General features: G+C 42.4%; 1 protein-coding gene across 4 annotated transcripts; it reads right to left on the bottom strand.

The window, feature by feature from the left end:
- Window positions 1-1401: 1401 nt before the first annotated feature.
- Window positions 1402-23757, bottom strand: WBP2NL (WBP2 N-terminal like). Of its 4 annotated transcripts, XR_012494158.1 has the most exons (8): window positions 23224-23757; window positions 17847-17955; window positions 17443-17584; window positions 17156-17248; window positions 13060-13170; window positions 5891-6456; window positions 2676-2746; window positions 1402-1655 (listed from the first exon to the last, which is right to left on the bottom strand). XR_012494158.1 is itself a non-coding variant. In XM_074326475.1 (6 exons), exons 1-6 carry the CDS (start codon window positions 23283-23285, stop codon window positions 8898-8900), a joined length of 561 nt encoding a protein of 186 aa, XP_074182576.1. In that variant the 5' UTR covers window positions 23286-23757; the 3' UTR covers window positions 8069-8897. The 4 variants fall into 4 exon arrangements, 1 of the variants encoding a protein (XP_074182576.1); XR_012494159.1 differs by having other exon boundaries at window positions 1402-2746; window positions 22058-23757; XR_012494157.1 differs by having other exon boundaries at window positions 1402-2746.
- Between the last annotated feature and the right edge of the window lie 1247 nt (window positions 23758-25004).

The following is a 25004-nucleotide window of genomic DNA, read 5'->3' as shown; positions in this document are numbered from 1 at the left end:
GAGCCTCCCCCAATTCATCAGTTACAGTTTAAGTTTTCCTACCCTCATACTGGCTCCATCGACAGGGTTCCTTTCCTGAGCTTGTTTTTGGTAAGTTGTGAGTCTCTGTGTCCACCTATCTCTCCAATTTCGAGGGCATCAGTTTGCCCTGTGACTTCTGATGGACCTAAGAATTGATTTTTAATTTGTTCAGCTTTTCTCTTGTGAGGATGGGAGTGTTGAATCACAAGCCCCTCACCTGCCAGACAAGAAAACCTTCATCTCCTTCTTAGGAATCCATCTGTGAAGGGAGCAGGAAGAGCTGCAGGCACTGAGTATGTGTACAACGGGGCACCTGGTCTCTTGGCTAAGGCTGGACCACATGCCCAGACCAAAGGCCTTCCTGGCTGGGGCATCAAAGCAACGCAGACATCCCCTTCTCCAGGAGGGCGACAGGACCACCTTAAGCTGGTCAGAATCCCTCCTCTAATCCCTGTGCAGCTCTCTTAGCATTGCACTTTTGTCAGCAATTAGCCTCTCTCCCTCTGTCTCTCCGTCTCTCCCTCTTTTTCTCCCTCTCTCTCCCTCACCCTCTCTCTCCCTCCCTCCGTCCCTCCCTCCCTCCCTTCCTTTCCCTCCCTCCTTCTCTCTCTCCCTCTCTTGCTCTCTCTCTCTCTCATTGATCATCAGGTAAAAGCCAGAGGTCTAATGCCAGAATAGGGTCCAAGGGAGAAAGAAGCCCAAGCTTGAGTGTAAATACTTCTAAAATAGTTCTCCAAGGACCAAAACGAACAGAGGTCTGAGGACCAGGGAAAGTAAGACCCTCCAAGCAAGCCAGCAAGAAGAGGTCCAGACAACCAACCCAAGGGGACCACACTGAGGGTGAAGTACCTACCTGCTCCCATCCTGTATTCTGGGGTGTGTGGGGTCCAGGACAGAGTGGACACTTGCAAAACGTAATGCAATTGTCTATCTCTGGAGCAGTCTGTACTCAAGATCAGGGTATGTCAGATTCCTCAGAGCACGGCTGGCAGAGAGCAGCCTCGGTAAGTACTTGACCTGAACTGGTCCTCAGGAAGGCAACAGCACAATATTGGGCAGCACAACAAGCAAGAGGTCAGCCTACAAGCTCTCAGATCCATGTACTCTGGCCCTCCTCTCCACGCAAAGTTGGAAAACAGGCTTCCCAGACTTAGGCAGATGCTCTATCAAGGGGATCCAGAGACTTTAGACTGAGAAGACCCACCTCTTTTGGAACCAGCTAATGAACAGTTAAAGCAGCACAAGTAGGGAGCCCAGCCAGGAAACTGAGAGCCTGGGCACATCCCAGCTGCCCTGCCAGGTGGTCCCAAGGCACCAGAACCAGGCCATGCGTATCGCAGATGCCCTCAGAAACAGAGCAAGCCCACAGGAGAGGTGTGCTACAGCAAGCAGACTTTAATCGAGGGTGTGAAACCAGAGTGGCCCTGCCTCTTCAGTTACTTTAACTTTGTTTTTGTGCTCAAGATGCAGGCAGGAAGGATGCCCGTTATCTAGCGAGGACTCAGAAATCAGTCTCCATCCCCAAGCTGTTTTACATGGACTGGTTCAGATCTCTCTGACTGGTTGGCTTGCAATGTTTTCAAGCAGTTTCCGTCCTTGAGAACAGTCTTCTCACATTCACCTGTTTTGCAGCACTGGGTGTAAGGGAAGGCACCTTGGAATTAAGCTGCCTTTACACTACTAGCTGTTCCCTATGCCTAGAACCCTCTTCCCCAAGTAGCTGCATGGCCAGCTTCCTCACCTCCTTTATCCTTCAAATCTTTACTCAGATATTAACTTCTCAACAAGGCTCTACCACAAACTGCTGCCTCTGCCAACCCCCCAGCAATCCCAATCTCCTCTGCTCTATGTATTTTCATAGCTCTTATCAACGTTTGTCTTTACTTTTTCTACAGTTTGAATATGATATGCCTAGTTATACAACATAATATGTACTGACTGCATCTTAGTATTTATCAGAATGTAAGCTCCGTAAGATCAGGAATTTTGGTCTGTGTTGGTCACTGATATCCCAAGCGCGCAGAAACAGCACGTAAAAGACACTCAATAAATGAGTGTTCAATAAATGAGTGTGTGAATGAAAAGGGAAATCTAAGTTCAGATCCTGCCTTGTCACTTACTAGTCAGCTGTGTGCCTTCAGCAATTTACTTCGTTTCTTCATCTATGAGACTAGGTTCCAAGCACTCACTTTGCTAAATCATGCAGTCAAGTGCCTGGCAGGTTGCTTGGCACAAACAAATAGTTAACAAATGGGCCGGCTACTTGATATCATTACTGCCCCCTCCAACTCTTCACCTTCCATCCGTCATAAGTACCCCTTACTCAGGGGGCACCATTAAGGCAATTCATGCAGCAGAGCCTTCAGAGCTGGGGCTGTGATGAAGGGATGAGGCCATGAGGCCATGAAAAACTCAAAATCTCAGGATTCTCTCTCCTGTGCCAGCTGAGCCGGCTTACGGGCCGCTGGTCTCAGGCTCCCAGCACCCCCACAGCCGAGCAATATAGCAGCAGCAGATCTGGAGCCAATCTTCTGGTCCCGTGAGAAATCTGAGCCCTCCTGTGACCTACTCTACCACCTCTGACACAGCTGATTTTCAAGGCCCTCTGAACACCAGAGATCAAGCCCACAGCAGGAAAAGGGACTCAAACTCACCGTGACCTCACAGATGTGGGGAGAGGACCAGGCCACCACTTGCACAGGAAATTCCTCCTACTGCTTGGCACCTGTGGGATTAAAAGAGGATGTTAGGGAGTAGGTTCCAGTCAGAGGTTAGGGGCCCAGGCTCTGGGGCCAGCCTGGGTTCACGTCCTGCCTCCACCACTCAATAGCTGTGGATTCTTTGGTTTCCTAACGATTCTAAGCTTTAGGAAGCTTAGCTGTAAAATGATGCTAATTACAGTGCCCACTTCGCTGGGTCGCTATGGGGACTGGATGACGTGAGATATGCTTATAAGGTACCTTAGCACATTGCCTGGCACCCAACTATAGTGACGTCATTTGCTCACGCAAAGGCCTTTAAACACCAAAGGAGTTCTATGGGGCCACCTTGCCAGAGGTGGCTTTGGCCATATACCATGGCTGTGAGGTCGGAAGAGCTGAAATATAATCATGCCTTCAAGACTGTTCAAGTCAGCAAGTCAGAGAAATGACCGCTTTCTCTAAAATATGAAACTTTAACTTCTAATCCTAACAGTTTGCCAAACAAAACTGATTCTGCAAATTACAACCTTCAGTGGTAGCCAGAACTCAGTGGTATATATATATATATGTTGAATGGGTATATAACAAGTCAATAAATGCAACTTATTCAAGTGGTCATTCACTCAACAAATGTTTACCAGACATACTGTGTGCCGTGCCTTCTGCTGGAGCCCTGCAATGGGATGGATACAGCCTCTGCTCTCAAAGCTCACAGGTTATGGGGCAGATAAACATGCAAACAATCCCGATGGGATTGGCACAGTATTTCTCCAGAAACATGCTGAGGGTACCATACAAGCCTGGCAGAAGGGCAACTACCTTAGAACGGCAGCTGGAAAAAGCTTCTCGGAGGAACTTCTGGGCTGTCTTGAAAAATGAGTAGAATGCAGTGGGGAGGGAGGAAGAGGCAGAGGCCATGCAGTTCCGTGTCTGCATTTAGTTCTGCTCGGCTGGATCCCACAGCTGGAGGGGGAACTGCAGGGGCCAGACTGTGCAGAGCCCTGAATACTAAGGAGCATCACGTGATCCATGTGTACATGGGAACCAGGGGTGGGGGCTTTACCTGCAGGCTGTGAGGGCCCACTGCACAATTTATAAGCAAGGGAGAGCCTATGTTATTTAGTTTTAAAATTATTCATTTCTAAAGATATAAACACGTAGTATACATGCACTAAACATAATGTATAGTGAAAAAATTAAGTCTCCCTCTCTACCCTCCCCCCCAGCCACGCAGCTCACTAACCCAGAGGCGACCCTGCTACCACCTGATTACTTCATTATGTCTTCTAGTAATGGTGGAATCTGAGAATTTACATATTAAAATACTTAAAGTTTCACTACAAACTACTTTTCTATTATTTCTTCTTTATATCACATTTATAGTATAATATTGATTTTGTTTGAAATGGTGTGGAGTCATGTGCAATTGCCTACAAATTACATTCCAATGAAGTAAAGGAGACATTACAAAATGTTAGACATAAAAGGGGTCGTTCAGTCTGAAAGGATTGAAAATTTATGTACTATATACTCCCTACTACTTGCTTTTTTCATTTAACAGTAACACTTAGAGATTTCTACATATGTAACATGGATGTACCATAGTTTATCTAAATACTTACTACTAATAAATATATAAATTATTTCTAATGTTGTGCTGTTAGAAACAATGAATGTGATGAAATCTTCCCACGTACACCTTTGTGCACACATGTAAGTATTTCTCAGAAATAGATACTGAGAAGTAAAACCACTAAATCAAGAGTAGATACATTTTAACTTTTAAAAGGTACTGCCAAATTTCTTTCTAAAAAGGCATACCAACAACTTACACTCCCACCGATAGTGTATAACCATTTCCCCACATCCTTCCCAACACTTGAGTTTTTCAATCTTTTCCTTTTTTTTCCCCTTCTTCCGCTCCCCCCCCCCCACCACCACCACTGCAGTTCAAGCCGTTGCTTCTCAGTCTAGTTGTGTAGGACACAGCTCCCTGGCCCATGCTGGTGTTATGAGCCTTGCGCTCCCCCACGCCCCCACCCAAGGCTGAGGCAGTTGGTCACCGGTCATGGGTTGGCCGCTCACGGCAGCTCTCGCCGGCTGCTGGCCGCTCCCAATGGCTGCCGGCCACTCACGCTGACCACCGGCCGTCATGGTAGCAAACTGCAGCCCGCTGCAGCACACAGCAGCCTGAGGCAGCTCACACCAACCTCCGGCTGCTCACAGCAGCCCAGCTCCAGGGAGAGCTGTTGTTCACAATCTTAGCTGTAGAGGGCACAGCCCACTGGCCCATGTGGGAATCAAACCGGCGTTCTTGGAGTTAGGAGCACAGCGCTCCAACCACCTGAGCCACCGGGTTGGCCCAGTTTTTTTAATATTTGTAAATCTTAGGAGATAAAAAGTGTTTCTCATTTCAAGTTGCATTTCCCTAACACTAGTCGATTTGAGAAAATATCTTTTGAAATGTTTCTTGCCCACTCTATTGCCTCAGTTAATGGGGAATTCATATTTTGTCCATTTTTTCTTTTGGGTTGGAGTTCATATATTCTGACCATAAATTATTTGTTTGTTTAATATACATATATGTTGGAAATTACTTTCTCCTAGGCTGTTGCCTATCTTTTAACTTTGGTCATACAGAATTATAAAATTTAAATACAAATTTATATTTATTTTATTTATGTTTTCCTTTATTGCTTCAATGGTTTTGGTCTCCCCACCTCTAGACATCTTTTTCAGTGGCTGCATAATATTCCATTGTACAGATATACCCTAATTTATGAAATTCTCTCTCACTATTAGAGATTTAGTTTGTTTCATCCTTTCACTAATATAATGCTGTGAAAAATAACTAAGTGTTCAACTTGATATTTCCAACACAGACCTTAGTGCCTAGCAAACTGAGCATAATGTTTCTTGGATGGGGGAGGGGAGAAAAACAGAAAGCTTTTCTACACTTACATTCAAGGTATGTTGAAAAATGTAGCCCAACATCAACCAAATTATTGGGGAATTAGCCCTGCATGTCTGCTTTTCCTTTAGCCCATCTAATCAAGAGCTGACTCTGCTTCTAAAATTTAGGCATGGAAGTAAACCTTCACCTTCCCCCTAAGATCGCCCTTCCAAAGGGTGGGACAACCACTTGAGATAGGCCTTTAAACACATACTTGAGTCTTTCTTATCCTGACTTCAGTTTCAGGGTGCTACTTTGCTTGATTAGTCTTCAGGGTTCACTTTTCAGAAGGTGGTGAATGGGCCTGAGTAGATGAGGCAGAAGGAAGAGAAGCCTCATATCCAGCAGGCTGGGCTGCCACAGGTTTCTGAGACCCGTCTCTATTTCCAGCCGGTGGGGCTTCATATCCCAAAGGTGGGGCTTCAGTTCTAGCTGGTGGGGTTCCATATCCTGCAGGCGAGGCTCCATATCCTGCTGGTGGGGCTCCGTGTCCCACAGGTGGAGATTCATGTCCCTCTGGTGGGGCTGCATATCCCACAGGCGGGGCTCCGTATGCTGCTGGTGGGGCTCCGTATGCTGCTGGTGGGGCTCCGTATCCCGGTGGGGGGGCTCCATATCCTGCAGGTGGAGCTTCAGATCCTGCAGACTGGGCTGCATATCCCACAGGCAGGGCTCCATATCCCACTGGTGGGGCTCCATATCCCACTGGTGGGGCTGCGTATCCCACCGATGGGGCTCCATATCTCATGGGTTGGGACCCATAGACAATAATTGGGTATGCTGAGAAGGAAAGAAAACAATCAGTTACTTATTTTTTAGAGTGGACAAGGAATAAGTGAGAAGGATGAAGAGATAAAAATAATGCTGAAGCAAACTGACACAGGAAGAGAAGCAGTCAGAATAATAGTAAAGCCAGATCCTTTAGCCACCACCATTTGAAGGCTTTATCATTTCCTGTTGTGGAAATTAACATGAAAACAACTCTGTAGGTATATCTCTGTATTACTTATAGTTGTATACAGATAGATACATGTTTTACTTAATAAAGTTTGTTTTGATTATGAAAAAAAAGTAACACATGCTTAATGAGGAATATGTATGTAAAAAATAGAGAAAAGATGACTTTTAAAGTCATCTATAATGCCATCATCAAATACAACTTAATATTTTGCTGTATTTCTTTGTAGAATATCTGTTAATATTTTTACACAATCATGATTACAACTGTATAATTTTTTTTACTTGGCATTATACAAAATTTCTTTATATTATTAATGTATTTCATAAAAGCTGGGCAATATTTTATCATATGGATAGGTGCTACTTAAATCCCCTGTTGAAGGAAAGCATGTTTTTTCCAACTTTCCAATTAACATGGGTTTTATTTACTTCCTTGCCTACATTCCCAAAGTGATTTAACTGGGTCAAGGTAAATGGACAACTGTCAAGTTATTTTGCTGTAATCCATATTTATGTTTAAACCAGCTAGAAAAAATACTTTAAAAGAACTCTCTTAAAGATGCTCAAAAGAACTAAAGGAAAATGTAGAGAAAGTCAAGAAAATGATATGTAAACAAAATAGAAGTATCAATATAGGCAAAAACACTAACAAGAAACCAAAAATAAATTCTGGAGCAGAAAAACGCAATATCTGAAATGAAAAATTCACTAGAGGAATTCAAATTCAGATTTGAGTAGGCAGAAGAAAGAATCAGTGAACTTAAAAGATAGGACAATGGAAATTGTTGAGACTAAAGAACAGAAAGAAAATACATTGAAGAAAAGTGAACAGAGCCTCAAGGACCAGTGAACACCATCAAACAGACCAACATACACATTGTGTGAAAATCCCAGAAGGAGAAAAGGGTGAGAAAGGGGTAGAGAGAATATTTGAAGAAATAATGACTGAAAACTTCCCAAATTTGATAAGATATAAATATAAACATCCAAGAAGCTCAATGAACTCCAAGTAAGATGAACGCAAAGAGATAGATATCAAGACATATTAAAATCACACGGAAAAGCCAAAGACAAAGAGAGAATCTTGAAAGTACCAAGAGAGATGTGAACCATCACATACAAAGGATCCTCAATAAGATAATCAGCAGATTTCTCATCAGAAACTTTGGAGGCCAGAAAGAAACTGTCAAACAAGAATCTTATATCTGGCCAAATTTCTTCAAGAGTAAGAGAAATTAAGACATTCCCAGATAAACAAAAGCTAAGGGAGTTCATTACCACTAGACTTGCCCTGCTTTAAATATTTAAGGGAGTCCTGCAGGATGAAATCAAAAGACACCAAAACAGTAATTTGAAGCCATATGAAAGATCTCAATAAAGATAAATCATTGAGCAATTATAAAAGCTAATATTATTGCTATTCCATTTTGTATTTTCTACATAATTTAAGAGACTAATGCATTTAAAAATTATTAGATTATGTCTGGGGGCGCACAATGTATATGGGCGTAATTTTGTGACATCAACTGAAAATGTATAAAGATGGAACTGTAAAGGTACAGAGTATGTTATTGAAGTTAAGCTGGTAAAAATTCAAATTAATGTTATAACTTTAGTATGGTAAATGTAACCCCCGTGGTAACCACAAAGGAAACGGCTATATAGACAAAAGGAAATGAGAAAAGAATTTAAACTTCTCACTATAAAAATATCAACTAAACACAAAAGAAGACAGTAAAGCAGGCAATGAGGAACAAAATAGCTACAAGGTATACAGAAACCAAATAGCAAATGACAGAAGACCCCCATTACCGTAATTAGTTTAAATGTAAATGGATTATACTTGCCAATCTAAAGACAGAGATATTAGTTCACAGCCTCCTCAGGCGCTTCCTGGTATAATCTGAAACTGGGCCCCTATACACAGAGGGCAGGGAGAGACTGAAGTAAGACGTAGGCCACTCCAGATTGGTAGGTGGCAGTTTTAATAAACAAGGGAACTTATTTATGAGGCTTGTCTTGGGTGGCTGCAAGACAAGCAGATCTCTGTACCTGCCGCCAAATCTTAAAAGTTTTTTTTTATAGGGGTCCTAACTGGATTTAGTCACGTATGTCATTCAGACAGTCACACCACAGTCAAACCCATCTCAGGGTTTTATCCTTGGAGCAGCTTCTTGGAGCAGGGCAGGCAAGTAGAATGCACATTCCAAGGACAAGGGAGGGGATGAGGAGACTCCAAGTGCTCAGGTCCAGCTTTTGGGTCAATTGGTGTTACATCTTCTTGATGACCTCCTCCAAGAAGAGACTGACAGAATGAATAAAAGCTCATGATTCAACTACATGCTGTGTACAAGAGACTTACTTTAGATACAAAGACACAAATAGATTGAAAATGAAAGGACGGAAAAAGAAGATATTCCATGCAAATAGTAACTAAAAGAGAGGAAGAGTAGCTATACTAGGTAGTATCAGACAAAATAAATGTTAAATTTTTAAAAATTACAAGAGACTAAGAAGAAAATTACACATTAATAAAATGTTCAATATAGGAAAAAGATGTAACAATTATAAATATTTACACACCTAATGACAGACCATCAAAATATATGGGGCAAACACTGACAGAAATGAAGGAAGAAATAGATAGTTCTACAATAATAGTTGGAGACTTCAATACCCCACACTCATAATAATGGATAGAAAAACCAGACAGATGATAAAGAAATAGAGGATTTGAAAATATAACAAACCAATTGGATCTAATAGACATATCTAGGACACTCTACCCAACAACAACAGAATATACATTCTTCTCAAGTGCACCTGGGACATCATCCAAAATAGACCATATTTTGGGTTACAAATTAAGTCTCAATAGATTTAAAAAGATAGATGTCACACAAAGTATCTTCTCAGACCACAATGGGGTAAATTTACATTTCAACACCAGAAGCAAAACTGAAAATTCACAAATTTGTGGAAATTAAAACACTCTTGAACAACCAATGGGTCAAAGAAGAAATCACAAAGGAAATTAGAAAATACTTAGAGACTAATGAAAATAAAAACACAACATACCAAAACATATAGGATGAAGTGAAAGTGCTAAAGAGGAAATTTATAGCTATAAATGTGTACATTAAAAAAAAAAAAAACTCAAACAACCAACCAACCTTAACAACTTAAGCAGCTATTTAAAAAAAGAACAAACTAAAGCTAGCAGAAAGAAATAATAAAAATTAGAGCATAGATACATGAACTAGAGAATAGAAAAACAATAGATAAAATCAGTGAAACCAATAGCCTTTCGAAAAAAATCAAAATTGAAAAACTTTTAACTAGCCTGACCAAGTTAAAAGAAAACTCACATTATTAAAATCAGAAATGAAAATGGGGACATTACTACTGATTCTATAGAAATTAAAAGGATTATAATAGAGTACTATGAACAACTGTACATCAACAACTTAAATAACCTAAATGAAATGCACAAATTCCTACAAATACAAAACCTACTAAGACTAAATCATGAAGACAGAAAATCTGAATAGACTTAGTAAGGAGATTGAATCAGTAAGCAAAAATCTCCCAACAAAGAAAAGTCCTGGACCTGATGGTTTCACTGGTGAATTCTACCAAACATTTAAAGAAAAACTAATACCAATTACTCTCAAACTTTTCCAAAAAATTGAAGAGGAGGGAACACTTCCTAACCCTTTCTATTAGCTATTGTGAATAATGCTGCCATGAACATATAGGTGTACAAAGATCTCTTTGATATCCTGCTTTCAATTTTGGGGGGGTATATGCCCAGAAATGGAATTGCTGGGTCATATGGTAATTCTATTTTTAATTTTTTGAGGAACCTCTATACTGTTTCCTACAGAGGCTATACCATTTTATATTCCCGCCAACAGTACACAAGTGTTCCGATTATTCCACATCCTTGCCAATGCTTGCTGTTTTCTGGGTTTTTTGATAATAGCCATTCTAATGGGTGTGAGAAAGAAAAACTTATGTTCACACAAAAACCTGTACACAAATGTTTATAGCAGCCTTATTCATAATAGACAAAAGCTGGAAGCAACCCAGATATCCTTAAATTGTTGAATGGTTAAACAAATTGTTGTTCATCTATACCATGAAATACTACTCAACAATAAAAAAGAACAAATTATTGATACACACAATCTGGATGAATCTCAAGAGAATTATGCTAAGTGAAAAAAGCCTATCCCCAAAACTTATACACTGTATGATTCCGTTTATGTAACATTCTTGAAATGGGAAAATTATAGAAATGAAGAACAGATTAGTGGTTGCCATGGATTAAGGAGGAGGAGGGTGTGGGAAAGAAGTAGGTAGGTGTAACTATCAAAAGGCAACATGAGGCACCCTTGTGGTGATGAAAATGTTCTGTAATTTCTTTGTACCAAGGTCAACATCCTGGCTACAGTATTGACCTGTAATTCTGTACGATGTTACCAGTGGGAGAAACTGGGTAAAAGGTATAAGGGATCTCTCTATATTAGTTCTTAAAACTATATACGAATCTACAACTATCTCAAAATAAAAAGTTTAATTTAAAAACCAAAGTCCCAGCAATAAACAATCCAAAAAGGAAATTAAGAAAACAATTCCACTTACAATAGCATCCAAAAAAATGAGATATCTAGGAATAAATGTAACAAAAAGGAGATAAAAGTCTTATACACTGAAAACTACAAAACATTACCAAAAGAAATCAAGAAAACCTAAATAAATGGAAAGACTTCCTATGTTCATGGATTGGAAATCTCAATATTAACATAGCAATTCTCCCCAAAGTGACCTACAAATTCAATGCAATCTCTATCAAAATTCCAAAGGCCATTATACAGAAATAGAAAAGCTGGTTCTCAAATTCATGTGGCACTGCAAGGGACCATGGACATGCTAAGTGAGATAAGCCAAACACCAAAGGTCATATGCTGTATGATTCCTTTTATGTGACATACGAGCATTCAGAATAGGCGAATCCACAGAGACAAACAGCAGATTACAGGATACCAAGAGACGTTGGGAGGGGACAATGGGGAATTATTACTTAGTGGGGAATTATCACATAGGGGAATCATGGGGTATATTTTATGGGATGATGAAAAATTTTGAAACTAGAGAGAGCTGATGGTTGTACAACCTTGTGAATATACTAAATAGCACTGAATTGTGCATTTTTTAATGGTTGGTTATATGTTATGTGAATTTCAACACAAGAAAATTTTTTTTTATAAAACCTGAGCAACACTTACTTTTAGACTTTGAGTATTAGATTTTAATAACCCTTAAAAATTCGTATACAAGGCCGGCCCAGTGGCTCAGGCGGTTAGAGCTCCACGCTCCTAACTCCAAAGGCTGCCGGTTCGATTCCCACATGGGCCAGTGGGCTCTCAACCACAAGGTTGCCGGTTCAACTCCTCAAGTCCCGCAAGGGATGGTGGGCAGCGCCCCCTGCAACTAAGATTGAACACAACACCTTGAGCTGAGCTGCCACTGAGCTCCCGGATGGCTCAGTTGGTTGGAGTGTGTCCTCTCAACCACAAGGTTGCCGGTTCGACTCCCACAAGGGATGGTGGGCTGTGCCCCCTGCAACTGGACCTGGAGCTGAGCTGCACTCTCCACAACTAAGACTGAAAGGACAACAACTTGAAGCTGAACGGCACCCTCCACAACTAAGATTGAAAGGACAACAACTTGACTTGGAAAAAAAGGCCTGGAAGTACACACTGTTCCCCAATAAAGTCCTGTTCCCCTTCCCCAATAAAATCTTTAAAAAAAAAAAAAATTCGTATACAAAACTAAAAATCAAGGGACAGGTACGTCATGCTCCAAGAAGAACCCAAGAAAGGGCCTGCAGTTTGAGGTCGACTGGCAGCTTATTAGGAGACCCTCTGTGGCCTACCAGTAGGTGGTGGACATTTGACAATCAATGATCTATCACTTCCCAGGAACGTGACTCAGCACAATTATTAAAGGGTACAGGGCATAAAGCCCAGCGCAGGAGTCCTCAGTGAGGTTGAAAGGCATGGTACAAGCTTGATGGCTATGCTTGCATGAAATGGGAAGGGGGAAGTGGGCAAGAGCATACATTTCTGCCCAGGCTCTAAGCAGAAGGTGACTGTTCCCACTAATGGGAGCTGCCCAGGTAGGCTCAACAAACGTATATTATAGTTAAAAGTAAGCCTGAAACCCAAGCCCACTCAGTTGCTGACTTGCCACTGGATCTCAGTCTGGAAACGAACTGATGGACTCAAACATTTTCCAACCCCAAACCTCTGTTGCTTCTCCTGCAGCAGAGTTGGAGACAAGCTAGCAGTGAATAGATCTTTGAGCCCCCGGCATACTTTTCCACGTCCCGGGAAGAACCTCTTTGCCATATCTTACCTGGACAAGGCCTCTCTTGGTTGCACAGCATGCTCCCCTGCCCAGTAATGAAATACAGGGCCGGAGCACCAAGCCAGTAATTGACACTTCTAAGCGGAACTCCTCGGGCAGCTGAGAAGACAAGTTTGGCAAAATAGAGACTCTTTAATTCTTTTAAGTCAGATGCATAGCAGCTATCAACCAAACAATTAACAAGTCATTAACCATCACCTTACATGAGTGCCCAGCAATGTTCCCAGATACAAGATATAAAAATAGACACTGCCCTTATCCTGAATGCTGCGCTTCCTGAGGGCAGCGATTATGGCTTATTTGCCTGTGCTTATTCAGGGTCTAGCATAACACCTATCCTAACAGGTATTTAGAAAAAATGTTCAAGTGAGGAATTCTATCAAGTGGGCAAGATACAGCCATTAAAGACCAATTTAATGGCAGGGTGGCAAAGAAGAAAGCACTTCTGTTTGTCTCTCTCTTTTAAGGACACTGTGATGGCATCTGGGGCCCACCTAGATAATCCAGGGTAATCTCATCTCAAGATCCTTATTAATTACATCTGCAAAGACTCCTTCTACAAATAAGGTAACATGTACAGGTTCTGAAGATTAGGACATGGCTCTGTCTTTGGGAGTCATTATCAGCCTACCACACTAATTTCTGGTCACACGTCATTTGACCAGAAGTAACGTACACCACTTCCAGGCCTGGCCCATGAAAACTGCCCTGGAAAATGTACTCTTCCCTTCTCTGCTGGCTATCCAGAGAGGCCCCAGAAGCCGTGTGTTAAAGATGGCAGAGACTCTATTACCCTGGGTCCCTGAAGGACTATGTGGAACAGAGTCCCCTTTTACACTGCTGATTGGCCTTTATGTAAGCAGTAATATCTATTGTCTTAAACCATTAATAATTTAGAGTTTATCTGATTCAACAAGCATTATTTAACTAATTCACTATAAATCTAAAGTTGTGTTCCTTACCCGTTACTCTCCTTTTCAATATCCTATTAGTGTGTCTTCCCAGAAGAAGTAATTATTTTATTCATTTATATATTAGCTTATTTTTTATATGACTCTCACTAAATTTAGTTTAACAAAGGCAGAGACCCTGTCTGTCTTGTTCACTGCTCTGTTTCCAATGGTCTCACCTAGTGTTTGGCACACAATAAGTATTCAACATGTATTTGTTAAAAACATAACTCAAAGAGCCCTGATGAATCAACTCTGCAGAGGGGAAGGGAATCTGTCCTGATCAAAGAATCAGATCACGAAGCCTGATGGGTAGTTAATTCAAAGGCACAGGGAAGCCCATCTCACAAGCCCTGACTCTTGCTGGTGGGGCAGGGGTACGTTCCCATACCAAAGCCAAGACTCAGAGCAGTTCCAGACATTGGGCCAAGTTCATATAAGTTGCCTAAATCTTTTTCAAGGGACTATGAAACTGCTGGGACTCTGAACCTAGCTTTGCGGGCCAAGAAGCAGACCCTAACAAGAGCACAAAGAGGATCCCCTAAAGTTGCCTAATCCTTAGTCCATAATCCTAAAAATAAACCTCCCTTAGTACTGTGAGGCCAAAAATGAGTGAAGTCAAGACCCAGTACGCGATTGTCCTGAGTTCCCAGACATCCACAGCAAAGAGGAACTGAACTTGCAAGCGTCCGCTGACCTGGATTCCCCATAGCTGTACGCCCTCTGTCTGCCAACACACCCTATTATCCAATGTCAGGCTTCCAGATCTCTCTGCCCTCTGGACTATAAAGAGCTGTAGGTTGTGTACAGCTTGTGAACTCCTTGACCTTTCTATCTTTGAACTACATTATTAAAGGTAACTGTAAAAAATTTTCTTACTCCTCAGCTTCCTATAATATAGCTCTTGGACCACCTTTCTTCTCCAATGTTTCACTGAAATCTCTTGCTAAGACCACCAACAAACTCAAATTTCCACATGTGATGCACATTTTTCAGTCTCACCCATTTCTCTGCAGCAGCTGCCGCAGATAAGCACCCAGTTGCTTGACACTTTCTCCTCCCTTAACTTCCAGGATAGTAAACGCCCTTGCTTCTGCCCCTCCCCCTCGGTCAGCCCCTTCTCAGTTTGCAGTGCAGGTCACTCCTCCCTGCCCACGCCTGTTGAAGCCCTTTGGAAACTACCCTTAATTCACTGAATGAGCCTATCAGTCATGGCTCCAGAGATGACTTGTGGCTGAAAATTTCCAAATCAATCTCTAGATACAGTTCATCTCTGGAGCTCTGAGTTGTATGCCCACTGGCCTCTAGCATTCTTCACACCTACACAGGGATTAAGAGTGTGAGCTCAAAAGGACACAGTACCCCTTATATAGTATTCCTGCCAAAATATAATCGGAATGTAACCTGAATATAATCATGAGGAAACAGACAAACCCAAATTAATGGACATTCTACAAAACTATGAGCCTGTATTCTTTTCAAAATGTCAATGTCATGAAAGACAAAGAAAATCTGAGTCCAGATTAAAGGAGCCAAAGAGACGGAACAACTAAAGTCAATGTGTGATCCAGGATTACCTGGGTTGTGGGGGGAAAAGTGCTATTGGAATTAGAAATAGTAATGGACCAATCATTTGGATTTGAATATAAACTATATATTAAATAATAGCATTGTTTCAATGTTAAACTTTCTGAATTTGATAAATACATTGAAGTTAGACAAGAGAATGCCGTTGTTCTTAGGCGATAACATTTGAATATTTAGGAATGAAGGAAATGATTTTTGTGACTTGCTCTGAAATACGTCAATAAAAACAAAAGCATAATAATAATAATAATAATAATAATAATAATATAATGTGGGGAAATGTTAATAATGGGGGAATCTAGATGAATGGTCCATGGGAGTTCATTGTAATATTCTTGCAACTTTTCTATATATTTGATTTCTTTTTTCACAATAAAATGTTTAAAAAGAGAAAGAGTAGGTTTAGGTTCAAATTCCAGCTCCATCGCTTGCTAACTGTACAGCCTTGGGAAATTATGTAACCACTGCTGACTCAGTTTCCCCAGCTATAAGTTGGGGATAATGATAATACCTACATCATAAGGTTTCTATGAAGATTAAATAAATTGACACGTGTAAAGGGCTTGGAATATTCTAGTGTGTGGTAAGCATTCAATAAATGTTAGCTAGTATTATCATGTCTAAAACTGAACTCATTATTTCCTCTCCAAGTTAGACTTTCTCCTACAATCTTACCCACGGTTTACAGCATCATGATCCAGTCAGTCTTCTAAGCTTAGAATCTACACTCCATCGTTTTGTGCGTCCCAGCACTCTGTCCATGCTTCTGTTACAGCACATGCCATAAGTCAGGATAACATATTTGCATCTGTCTGTCTCTTTATTAGATTGTGTTTGTCTCAACTACACTGTAGTTGAGGTAGAAGGCAAGGGAGAAGGGAAAAGCACTCCGGACAGAGCAAATAGCATGAAGGCTCAGAGGAGACAACAAGGCACAAAGAAGTCCAACTGGGTTGTAGTACAGAAAGCAGGAGAGTCAAGGACACGAAATGAGGCTACATTGAATAAAAATATATCACAAAATTGTTTGCATTCAAAGTTTGAAAGGACTCTTTGGTACATTCATTAGAGCAGTGCTGAAAGGCTGACAGTACCTCTTTCCTCCTCTCACGGAAGATGAACATTAAACCTAAGAGAAGCAAAGGCAAAGCCAGAGAAAGATGACAAAAAGCATGCCAGGGGAAGGAGAGCAAGGCAACTGGGGCTCCCTGACCTGAAAAAGAGCCTCCTCAGTGACATATGAGACCAGCATGTACACGGACAAAAGACTGTCAGGCACAACGAGTCACTCAGGTGTCTGATTGTCAGCTCCCACTAGCCTGCACGCCTACAGGACAGGGAGGGACTGCATAGCCTTTGTGTTCCCAGCATGTAGTATGGTACGTGGCACATAGTGGGTAGGCTCAGGAAATGGCTGCCGAATACATGTGCAACTACCAACTGCCTGACCACAGAGGCCAGAAAATCCTGACTGGGTAGCAGTCCGACTTCAATTCCACAAGCCTCAAAATCCCCAAGTGCTTAATATCTTTATCATTAGCGCTCACCAGCAGAGGCAGCATGCATCATCAACTGGGCAAATTTGACGGCACCTCCTTTTCTGAAGGCTAATTTAAAAGTAGCCTGTCCTTCCCAGCCACCTGAGGATAGAAACGACACACACTAAGAGGCTGGCACAGCTGGTACCAGAAGGACCACCACACACGCTGAGAGAAGCGCTGCCCAAGGAAGCAGGGCAGCTTTTGTTTGGATCCCAACCTGAGCCAAATCTGAATCTTAAACCTTCTGGACGCTATTGAGAAAAAAAAATACACTTCTGAGGGTAAACACTTACCATCTGGAGCTGCCTGGATGTTTCCTTTAATGTAGTTGGGGGAAAAGACTGGTTGTTCAATGGTACAGTTACTCATCAGATCAAATGGCATCATAAAAGAAAACATGGGATCACTGACTGAGTGTGAAGTCACGAAGATTACCTAAGAGAGGAAAGAAACTTTGGAAAAGGAATGCAATCTGTCCATGGATTGAGACATATAACAGCAATTCTAAGGTCCAGGTTGCTTTGGCATCCTGGCCTCATTTGAGAACCACCACCCATTTTCTTCCATTGTTCTTCGACAGGGAAACTCTCAAAGTGCAAATGTTTTAAAACACTTTGAAACTCAATGGTTAACCTCTCTCCATTTTAAGAATAACTAATGTAGATTTAATCAAAGTAGAAGTAGAAATAGAAATTACCCTTTGTGAAGTGAGAAACAACGTTCCCCTCTTCGTACCCCTGAAGAAATTGGATCCCTCTGGTTGCTGAAGGAAGGAGAGCTCCACATCCTGACACTGCTTCAAGACACTGCAGAAAAGGGCAGACAGCACATATTCAAGAAGTTCCATCAAGTGACAAACATAAAGCTCTTAGCACAGTTCCTAACCCAGAGCTAACACTCAATGTTAGCTGCTGCTGCTACTGCCACTTTGATGGAAATAGAAAGGAATTTAAATGCTCTTATTTGCTGACAATTCACACTTATTCTTCTCCCTCTTTATTTTTGGATTCTTTTTCTTATCAAACCTACTTCTATTCTTAACGTTTACTCATTAATTCTTATACTTTTTGTGCAGTAACTATAATATCAAGCACTGTGCTAATGGAAATGTCTCTTTGACTCTGATAAAGAAGGTAAGGCATGCAGAGTGCTCTGGAATCCTCTGACATGTCACTCTGGCTGCCGTGTTCTCCCCACAGTCTTAACCTGAAAAACTTGGACTCATTCTACTCGCACTCATAGAATCCTACTGTATTTCTCCTTTTTCCTTAGTGATTACAATTCATTTGTTCAATGTCTTCCCTAATAATTACTAAGGACAATGCCTGCCTTCTTTGCCACTGCAGCCCTAGCAATGGTGGGTGTGACTAATAGCTACTGAAAGGATGAGCAAAGGGAAACATGAATACAGGTAATCATGCAAGCAGTCCATGCCATGCCTTACACAAACGGCACAAAAATGTTGTGGCAATTAATTGGAAGAGATTAGTTTCGGTTGAAGTAATTAGGAATGACTTTATAGGGACATTGACATTTGAATTGATTCTTAAGAGATTACTAGTGTTTTGGTAGGTGGAGGTGAAGGTAGGGGACGATCCTGATGGGGACCAAACAGCATACTGGAGATGCAGGAGCGGCATTAGTAGAGGTAGGCAGTAGAGAGCAAACTACATAGTTGGGAGCAGTCCACCTGTGTGGATTAATCAAAACAGCGTGCAAGTGAGGTTGGGAGGAAGCTATAAAGCCATGCTGGGACTAGAGCTTTGAGATAGCATTTGATAGGCGAGGAGGAACTGGGAGCTGCAGCTGTCTCAGCAGGGTAGTCACATGATCAAGGACGTGGTGGTACATCAGAGGGGCCAGCTTAAGCGTTCTGAAAATAGTCCTGATGGGAGGTAATAAGAAGTGGAACTAGGGTGGCGGTAGTGGATACAAAACGCTTTTTAAAAGACTGAAAATATAGGATATCAGCAAAAATCACGGAATAGGGACCTTCACGTCAGTCAGAACTCTAGAATCTAATCAAAAGCGTACAGCAAGTAGATAAATGTTTAATCAAGAAAAAAAACTACAGACCACTGTCCCTGAAAAATCCTGATGCAAAAAACCTCAACCAAATACTCGTAAACGGAATATAGCACATTCAAGGATTACACACCACAACCAAGTGGGATTTATTCCTGGAATGCAAGGATGGGTTAACATATGAAAATCAATCAATGTAATAAAAATAGAACTGCATTGTGATTCAGCAATCCCACTTCTTGGTATATATCCAAAGGAAATGAAAATAGGATATTGAAGAGATATCTGCACTCCTATGTTCTTTGCAGCCTTACAAGAGCCAAGATATAGAAACAACCTAAGTGTCTATCAACAAATGAATGGATAAAAAAAATGGAATATTGTTCAGTCATGAGAAAGAGGAAATCCTGTCATATGCTACAACATGGATGAAACTTGAGAACATAATGCTAAGTGAAACAATCCAGAAAGAGAAGGACAAATACTGTATGATCTTACTTACAAGTTGAACCTAAAAAAAAAAAAAAGGAAAGAAAAAGTCAAACGCATAGTAGAACAATAATTACCAGGGGCTCGGGTGGTGGGGGAGATGGGCAGATGTTGGTCAAAGGGTACAAATTTGTAGTTATGTAGGATAAATGAGTCTAGAGCGCTAATTAACAGGCATGACTATACTTACTAACTAATACTGTGCTGAACACTGGAAATATGCTAAGAGAACAGATTTCAGGTGTGCTTATCACATAAAAAAAATGGTAACTATGTATGGAGATATGTCAATAGGCTTGATTATAGTAACCATTTCACTATGTATATGTATGTTAAATCATTATGTTGCACACCTTAAATATATACAATTTTTATTTTTCAAAACTGGCAAAGATGATACATTTTCTGTTACCTGTTTTTTTACTACACCAAAAAATGAACTTAGTAAAAATGGAGAAAATTTATGAACCGAGAAAATCTGCCAAAGACTTATAAATAGCCAATAACCATATGAAAAAAACAAGTGCGCTAGCAATAAAAATTTTTTAAAGATTCCATTATTCATATATCAAAACTGGCAGAAATAGCAAAGATTAACAGGTATTGAAAACAGTGTGGTGAAATGGGCACTCAGAGCATTGAGAGGAAAGTAAATTGATATCCTTCTGTAGGGTGATTTTGAAAAAAAAACATGTTTCTATTTCCATATTAATATTTTTGAGAAGAATTTTTATATTTAAAAAATATATTTTAAATCATTTTATAAAAGTCTATGTCCTCTGAGCCCACAATTCCACTTTCAGGAATATATCACAAAGAAACATTTTGACAGGTAGGCAAAGATAAGTTTTCAAAAATGTTCACTGAAGCAATATTTATAGCAATGACAAATTAAAACTAGACTATCCCCGATAGAGGCTTTATGCACACTAGAATACCAGCCATTGAAAGTAATGATGTAGATATTGATACTGGAAAGCATCCTCAACATATTGGTAAATGAGGAAAGCAAGTTACAAAGTAGTTGGGGGCGGGGGAACGGAAATGCATATTTTTCCATAGGGGAAAGTGAAGAAGGATACATAACAAAATGTAAACAACACTGGATGTCAGAATTTAGGGTAATTTAATTTTTCCCCTAAATTTTCTACAATAAATACATATGTTATTATATGCACAAATTTTAGAAATATGGGGGCGGGGAAACCTCAGTGTCTTCCCTTTTTACCAATAGAGTCTGACCCATATATTTCTTACTTCTCAGCTGTGATGGAAAACACAGCTCCACAAAACACTGCCAAGCTGGGATGAACTTCTCGAGTGTGTATTGTGAACAGGGAGAAATCAAAACATAACCGACTTTCTCCCTCTCAAGGTATTTCTTTAAAGTAGTTTCTATCCAGGAAGCCAGAGCACTGACGGGGCCTTCTTTGATGAGCAGAAAGCAGAGAAGCGGTCCTTTTCCTTTCTGAGGGACAGCGGCAGTAGAGGAGTTAAAGCACAAGTACCTAAATCAAAACCAAACCAAAGTTCTCTCACATGCACTAGTCACGTATGTGGGGCACATTACTTTTCCTTGTTTCTGTTTCCCACCTGTGAAATGAAGGACATACTACTGATCTTCATTGTGGATAGAGCCGTTTTAAGTACATGAGGTCTGACAATTAAGTGCACGAACTCATCCTAGAAAAAGTGCCACACACCTCACTGCTGAATATCACTACGGTCACCTTCGAAGTGCTCCCCTTGGGAAGCTATGTGCCGACACCAGCACCTAGTCCACCCTTCAAAGCAATTTTGGAACTTTTTCTGGAATGGCCATCAGAGCTGTCCTCCTATTACACTTGATGTCCTGAATGTCATCAATGTGTCTTCCTTTCAATATTTCCTTTATGTTCAGATAAAGAAAGAAGTCAGTGGGGCCAGATCAGGTGAGTAGGGAGGGTGCTCCAATACAGTTATTTGTTTACTGGCTAAAAACTCCCTCACGGACAGTGCCGTGTGAGCTGGTGCATTATCGTGACGCAAGAGCTGTGAATTGTTGGCAAAAAGTTCAGGTCATTTTCGTCTAACTTTTTCATGCAGCCTTTTCAGCAAGTCCAAATAGTAAACTTGATTAACTGTCTGTCCAGTTTTTACAAATTCATAATGAATAATCCCTCTGATATCAAAAAAAGATTAGCAACATCGTTGCAACAAGTTCGCAAACTTAATTGTTTGACCTCATAAAACTCTCAGAACAGTGCTTGGCTATGATTAAGTATTCAAGAGCACAGAAGGGATCCCATAAAGATAATTCAAAAGACCATAAAATCAGTTATAATTTTTTAAAAACATGCTTCATCCCCTGCCTCCAACACACACACACAGAAAAGCAGAGGGCCGTAGCCTCACCGGTAGGCTGAGTGAGAAGACACCCAAACGCCAGATTTCATGGCAGAGTCACAGGCACACAGGGCAAAGCGCCAGAGTGAGCTGAGACGTCGCGGTGAGAGCGAGCAATCACCTGCTGCTACAAAACTGAAGGAGGCAGCAGAGGTCCTCCGGGAGCAAGGGAGGACCTGCAGCCTTGGCGGCCCCTATAAATCTGTCAAGAAAATAGTCGGGGGAAGGAAGCATAGAAGAAAGATCTTGACATCAGCATTTGGTGCTGTCTTAATGGATCTTCCCGACAAACGCATTCAACACAACCCAGGTGCGCTCAGCGTTGGGTTTCAGGGCCGCACTGCCAGGTGAGCTCAAAGGAAAACGAGGGCAAGGAGCAGAGAGGAGCACAATCATGGAGCTCGGCGGGGAGACCGAGCAGGACCCTGTGGGAAACCGGGTGCCGGGGAACTAACTCAAGGGGACCGCCGTGTGGAGTCAAGGCACGAGGTGGAGAGGTGAAACCGACCCTTCGGACTGAGCCTGCGGGCAGCGAGAGGACGCGGCGCGCGGCGGGCACACCAGGCTCCGCGCAAAGCGCCCAGGGAGGCCAAGGGAGCGTCATTGCTCCCAGGCGTCTCTTCTTCTGGTCCCGATATTTTCCACGAAGTAAGAACAGTCATCGCCCTGGCTTAGGGCCAAGAAAGGCGTCTCTGGGGAGATCTGAGGGCGACGAGAGGCCCTCCACATTCAGGACCGTCCCAGAGTGATCCACACTCAGGCCGCTTCCGCCCCCCATGTCCGGGACCCTGTTCCTGGGAGCAGGGGAACGGACCGTGACACCGCTGGCACCCTACAAAGGTCGCACGCCACCGGCAGGGGCGGCGCAGCTCCCACGGCGGCAGGGGCGCTCTCACCGGTCCTCCGAGGGGACACGCGCCCCTCTCCGAGCGCTCCCACCACCTTCCTCACACACCCGGGGAGGGGCTCCTACGCCTCACACACACGAGGCGCCACTTCCACAGCGGGGAACACCGCGAGGCGGCGCGCGCCCTAACGTGGGGGCGGAGCTAAGCGTGACGCGCCGGAAAAGGTGGGAAAGCCCTTGATTCGCTGAGAGTTAGCGAGTCGCCAGATCTACGCGGTCTGTCTGTCTCCTCCCTCCTCTACCGGCACCCCGGGTTCCCCTCAGGCACCTTTCACCATAAGGGATGACGGCCCCGTGGCGGTTCTCCGTGTGGCTCTGGTTCACCGCCATCCTATTCCGCTCCCTCCTGCCGCCCCTCAGATGGGAAGGGGCGGAGCCTGCGCCAAGCCGCGGGGCGGGGCTCTGAAGCGGGGGGCGGAGATTATGGCGCAAGGACGAGGGAGTGGGAGAGGCGGCTGGTCACGTGAGGGGCAGTGGTCAGAGTACCATGCGGAGTCAGGGTTGATACAGCCCCTGATGGGGAAGCGGGTGGGCCCAGGGTGTAGACTCCGCGCCCAGGGCTCGGAGAGGGTGGGTGATCGGGGAGTAGCCTCCTCAACCTCCACCTGTCCGCTTGGCCCCTGCATCCTCGCTCTGCTTGGCTGCCCCGCTACCCGCGGGTATGGATTTGAATTTGTCCTGTCAGGAATCAAGTTAAAAGTAGTAGTTTCCCGTGCCCTCCCTAGCTCGTGTCAGGAAGCTGCTGCCCTTTGCAGAAAGCGTCCAGAATGATTCCTCTTTTCTCCTAAGGCGAGAACTTTTTTCCACGAGAGAAAGTCTGGAATCAGAGCTGGATTCTTATGAGGTAGCATCCAGCACAGGGTGAGTGAGCTGGGTCAGGAAGTCAAAGGAGAGAGTCCGCGCCAGGTCCACGGTGGAGAGAGCCTGTGTCATCCATCACACCTGCCCTGCCACTTCCAAAGGGTGACTGTGAGGATCGGCTATATTATACTGGAATTGCTTTGAAGACTAAAATGTTGTACATATTCCTATTTCCTTTAAACTTCACGAGTAGCCCCAGAGGGCTTCAAGCAAAGAGATGTTAACATCTTCTGGACTACTGTATGTCATCAAACTTAAGATGCTGTCAGTTATAAGGTGCACCATTTTGAAATGTACCACTAAGAAAAAAATTTGCAAAATAAACTGACATGTCGTCAGTTGTAAGTGTCTCCTGATTTCAGAAAAAAATGTTTAAGTACAAGACTATTAGAACAAATGAAGTCCAATAGGAATGGACTGAAACAGTAGAACAAGCACTGAGACCTTGTACCCATCTTGCGTTGGTACCTAAGTGTGCAACTTCAGGAAGTCAGTTATGCTCTCTGGTCTTCAGTTTCCATATGTGTGTGAAAGCATTGGACTAGAAAGAACTCTTAGGTTTCTCTTAGCTGTGCTGTTTTAAGTTTACAAAACTGCTCTGTCCCTCAAATCTCACTTCTCTCCACCCAGGTGTGGTGTTGCACTCTAGTCCAGCCCTCATCATTTTACTTGAATGACTCCAAGAGCCTCCTGATTTGTTTTCCTCCAGTTTTGACCCCTCACCGTTCATCTGTACCTTGCACTCACCCTACGGCACGTTGAGGCCCAAAACGCATATTGCATATGTACTCATCACATTCAAAGTCAGAGAAATAATATGCAGGTGAGAGTTATTTGCTGGCTACAGAAGAGAGTAGCAACCTCAAAGAGAGGAAGGATTGGTTTAAAGTCAGAAAAGATAAGAGAAAAACTAGTGCTTTAAGTTTAAATTATTAACTCAAATTAGTCACCATAAAATAGGCAGGTCTCTAGGCGAGATGGGTTCATTCTTTTGATAGACTTGGTTTTTATGCCTTCAGGAGAAAGGAGGGAAAAAGCTAGGAAATTAGTTGAATGAAAATAAACATTGTTTTCATTGATGGAGTCAGGCTATGCAGAACACAGCACATCTCAAGATCAAGTGTGATACCGTGTTTTCCCAAAAATAAGACCTAACCGGACCATCAACTCTATGTGCCCTTTGGAACA

Source organism: Rhinolophus sinicus, linkage group LG02 (assembly GCF_036562045.2).
Source record: "Rhinolophus sinicus isolate RSC01 linkage group LG02, ASM3656204v1, whole genome shotgun sequence".
Lineage (NCBI taxonomy): Eukaryota > Metazoa > Chordata > Mammalia > Chiroptera > Rhinolophidae > Rhinolophus > Rhinolophus sinicus.
Note: the sequence above shows the minus strand (reverse complement) of the source record. Positions and strands in the feature narration are given on the sequence as shown.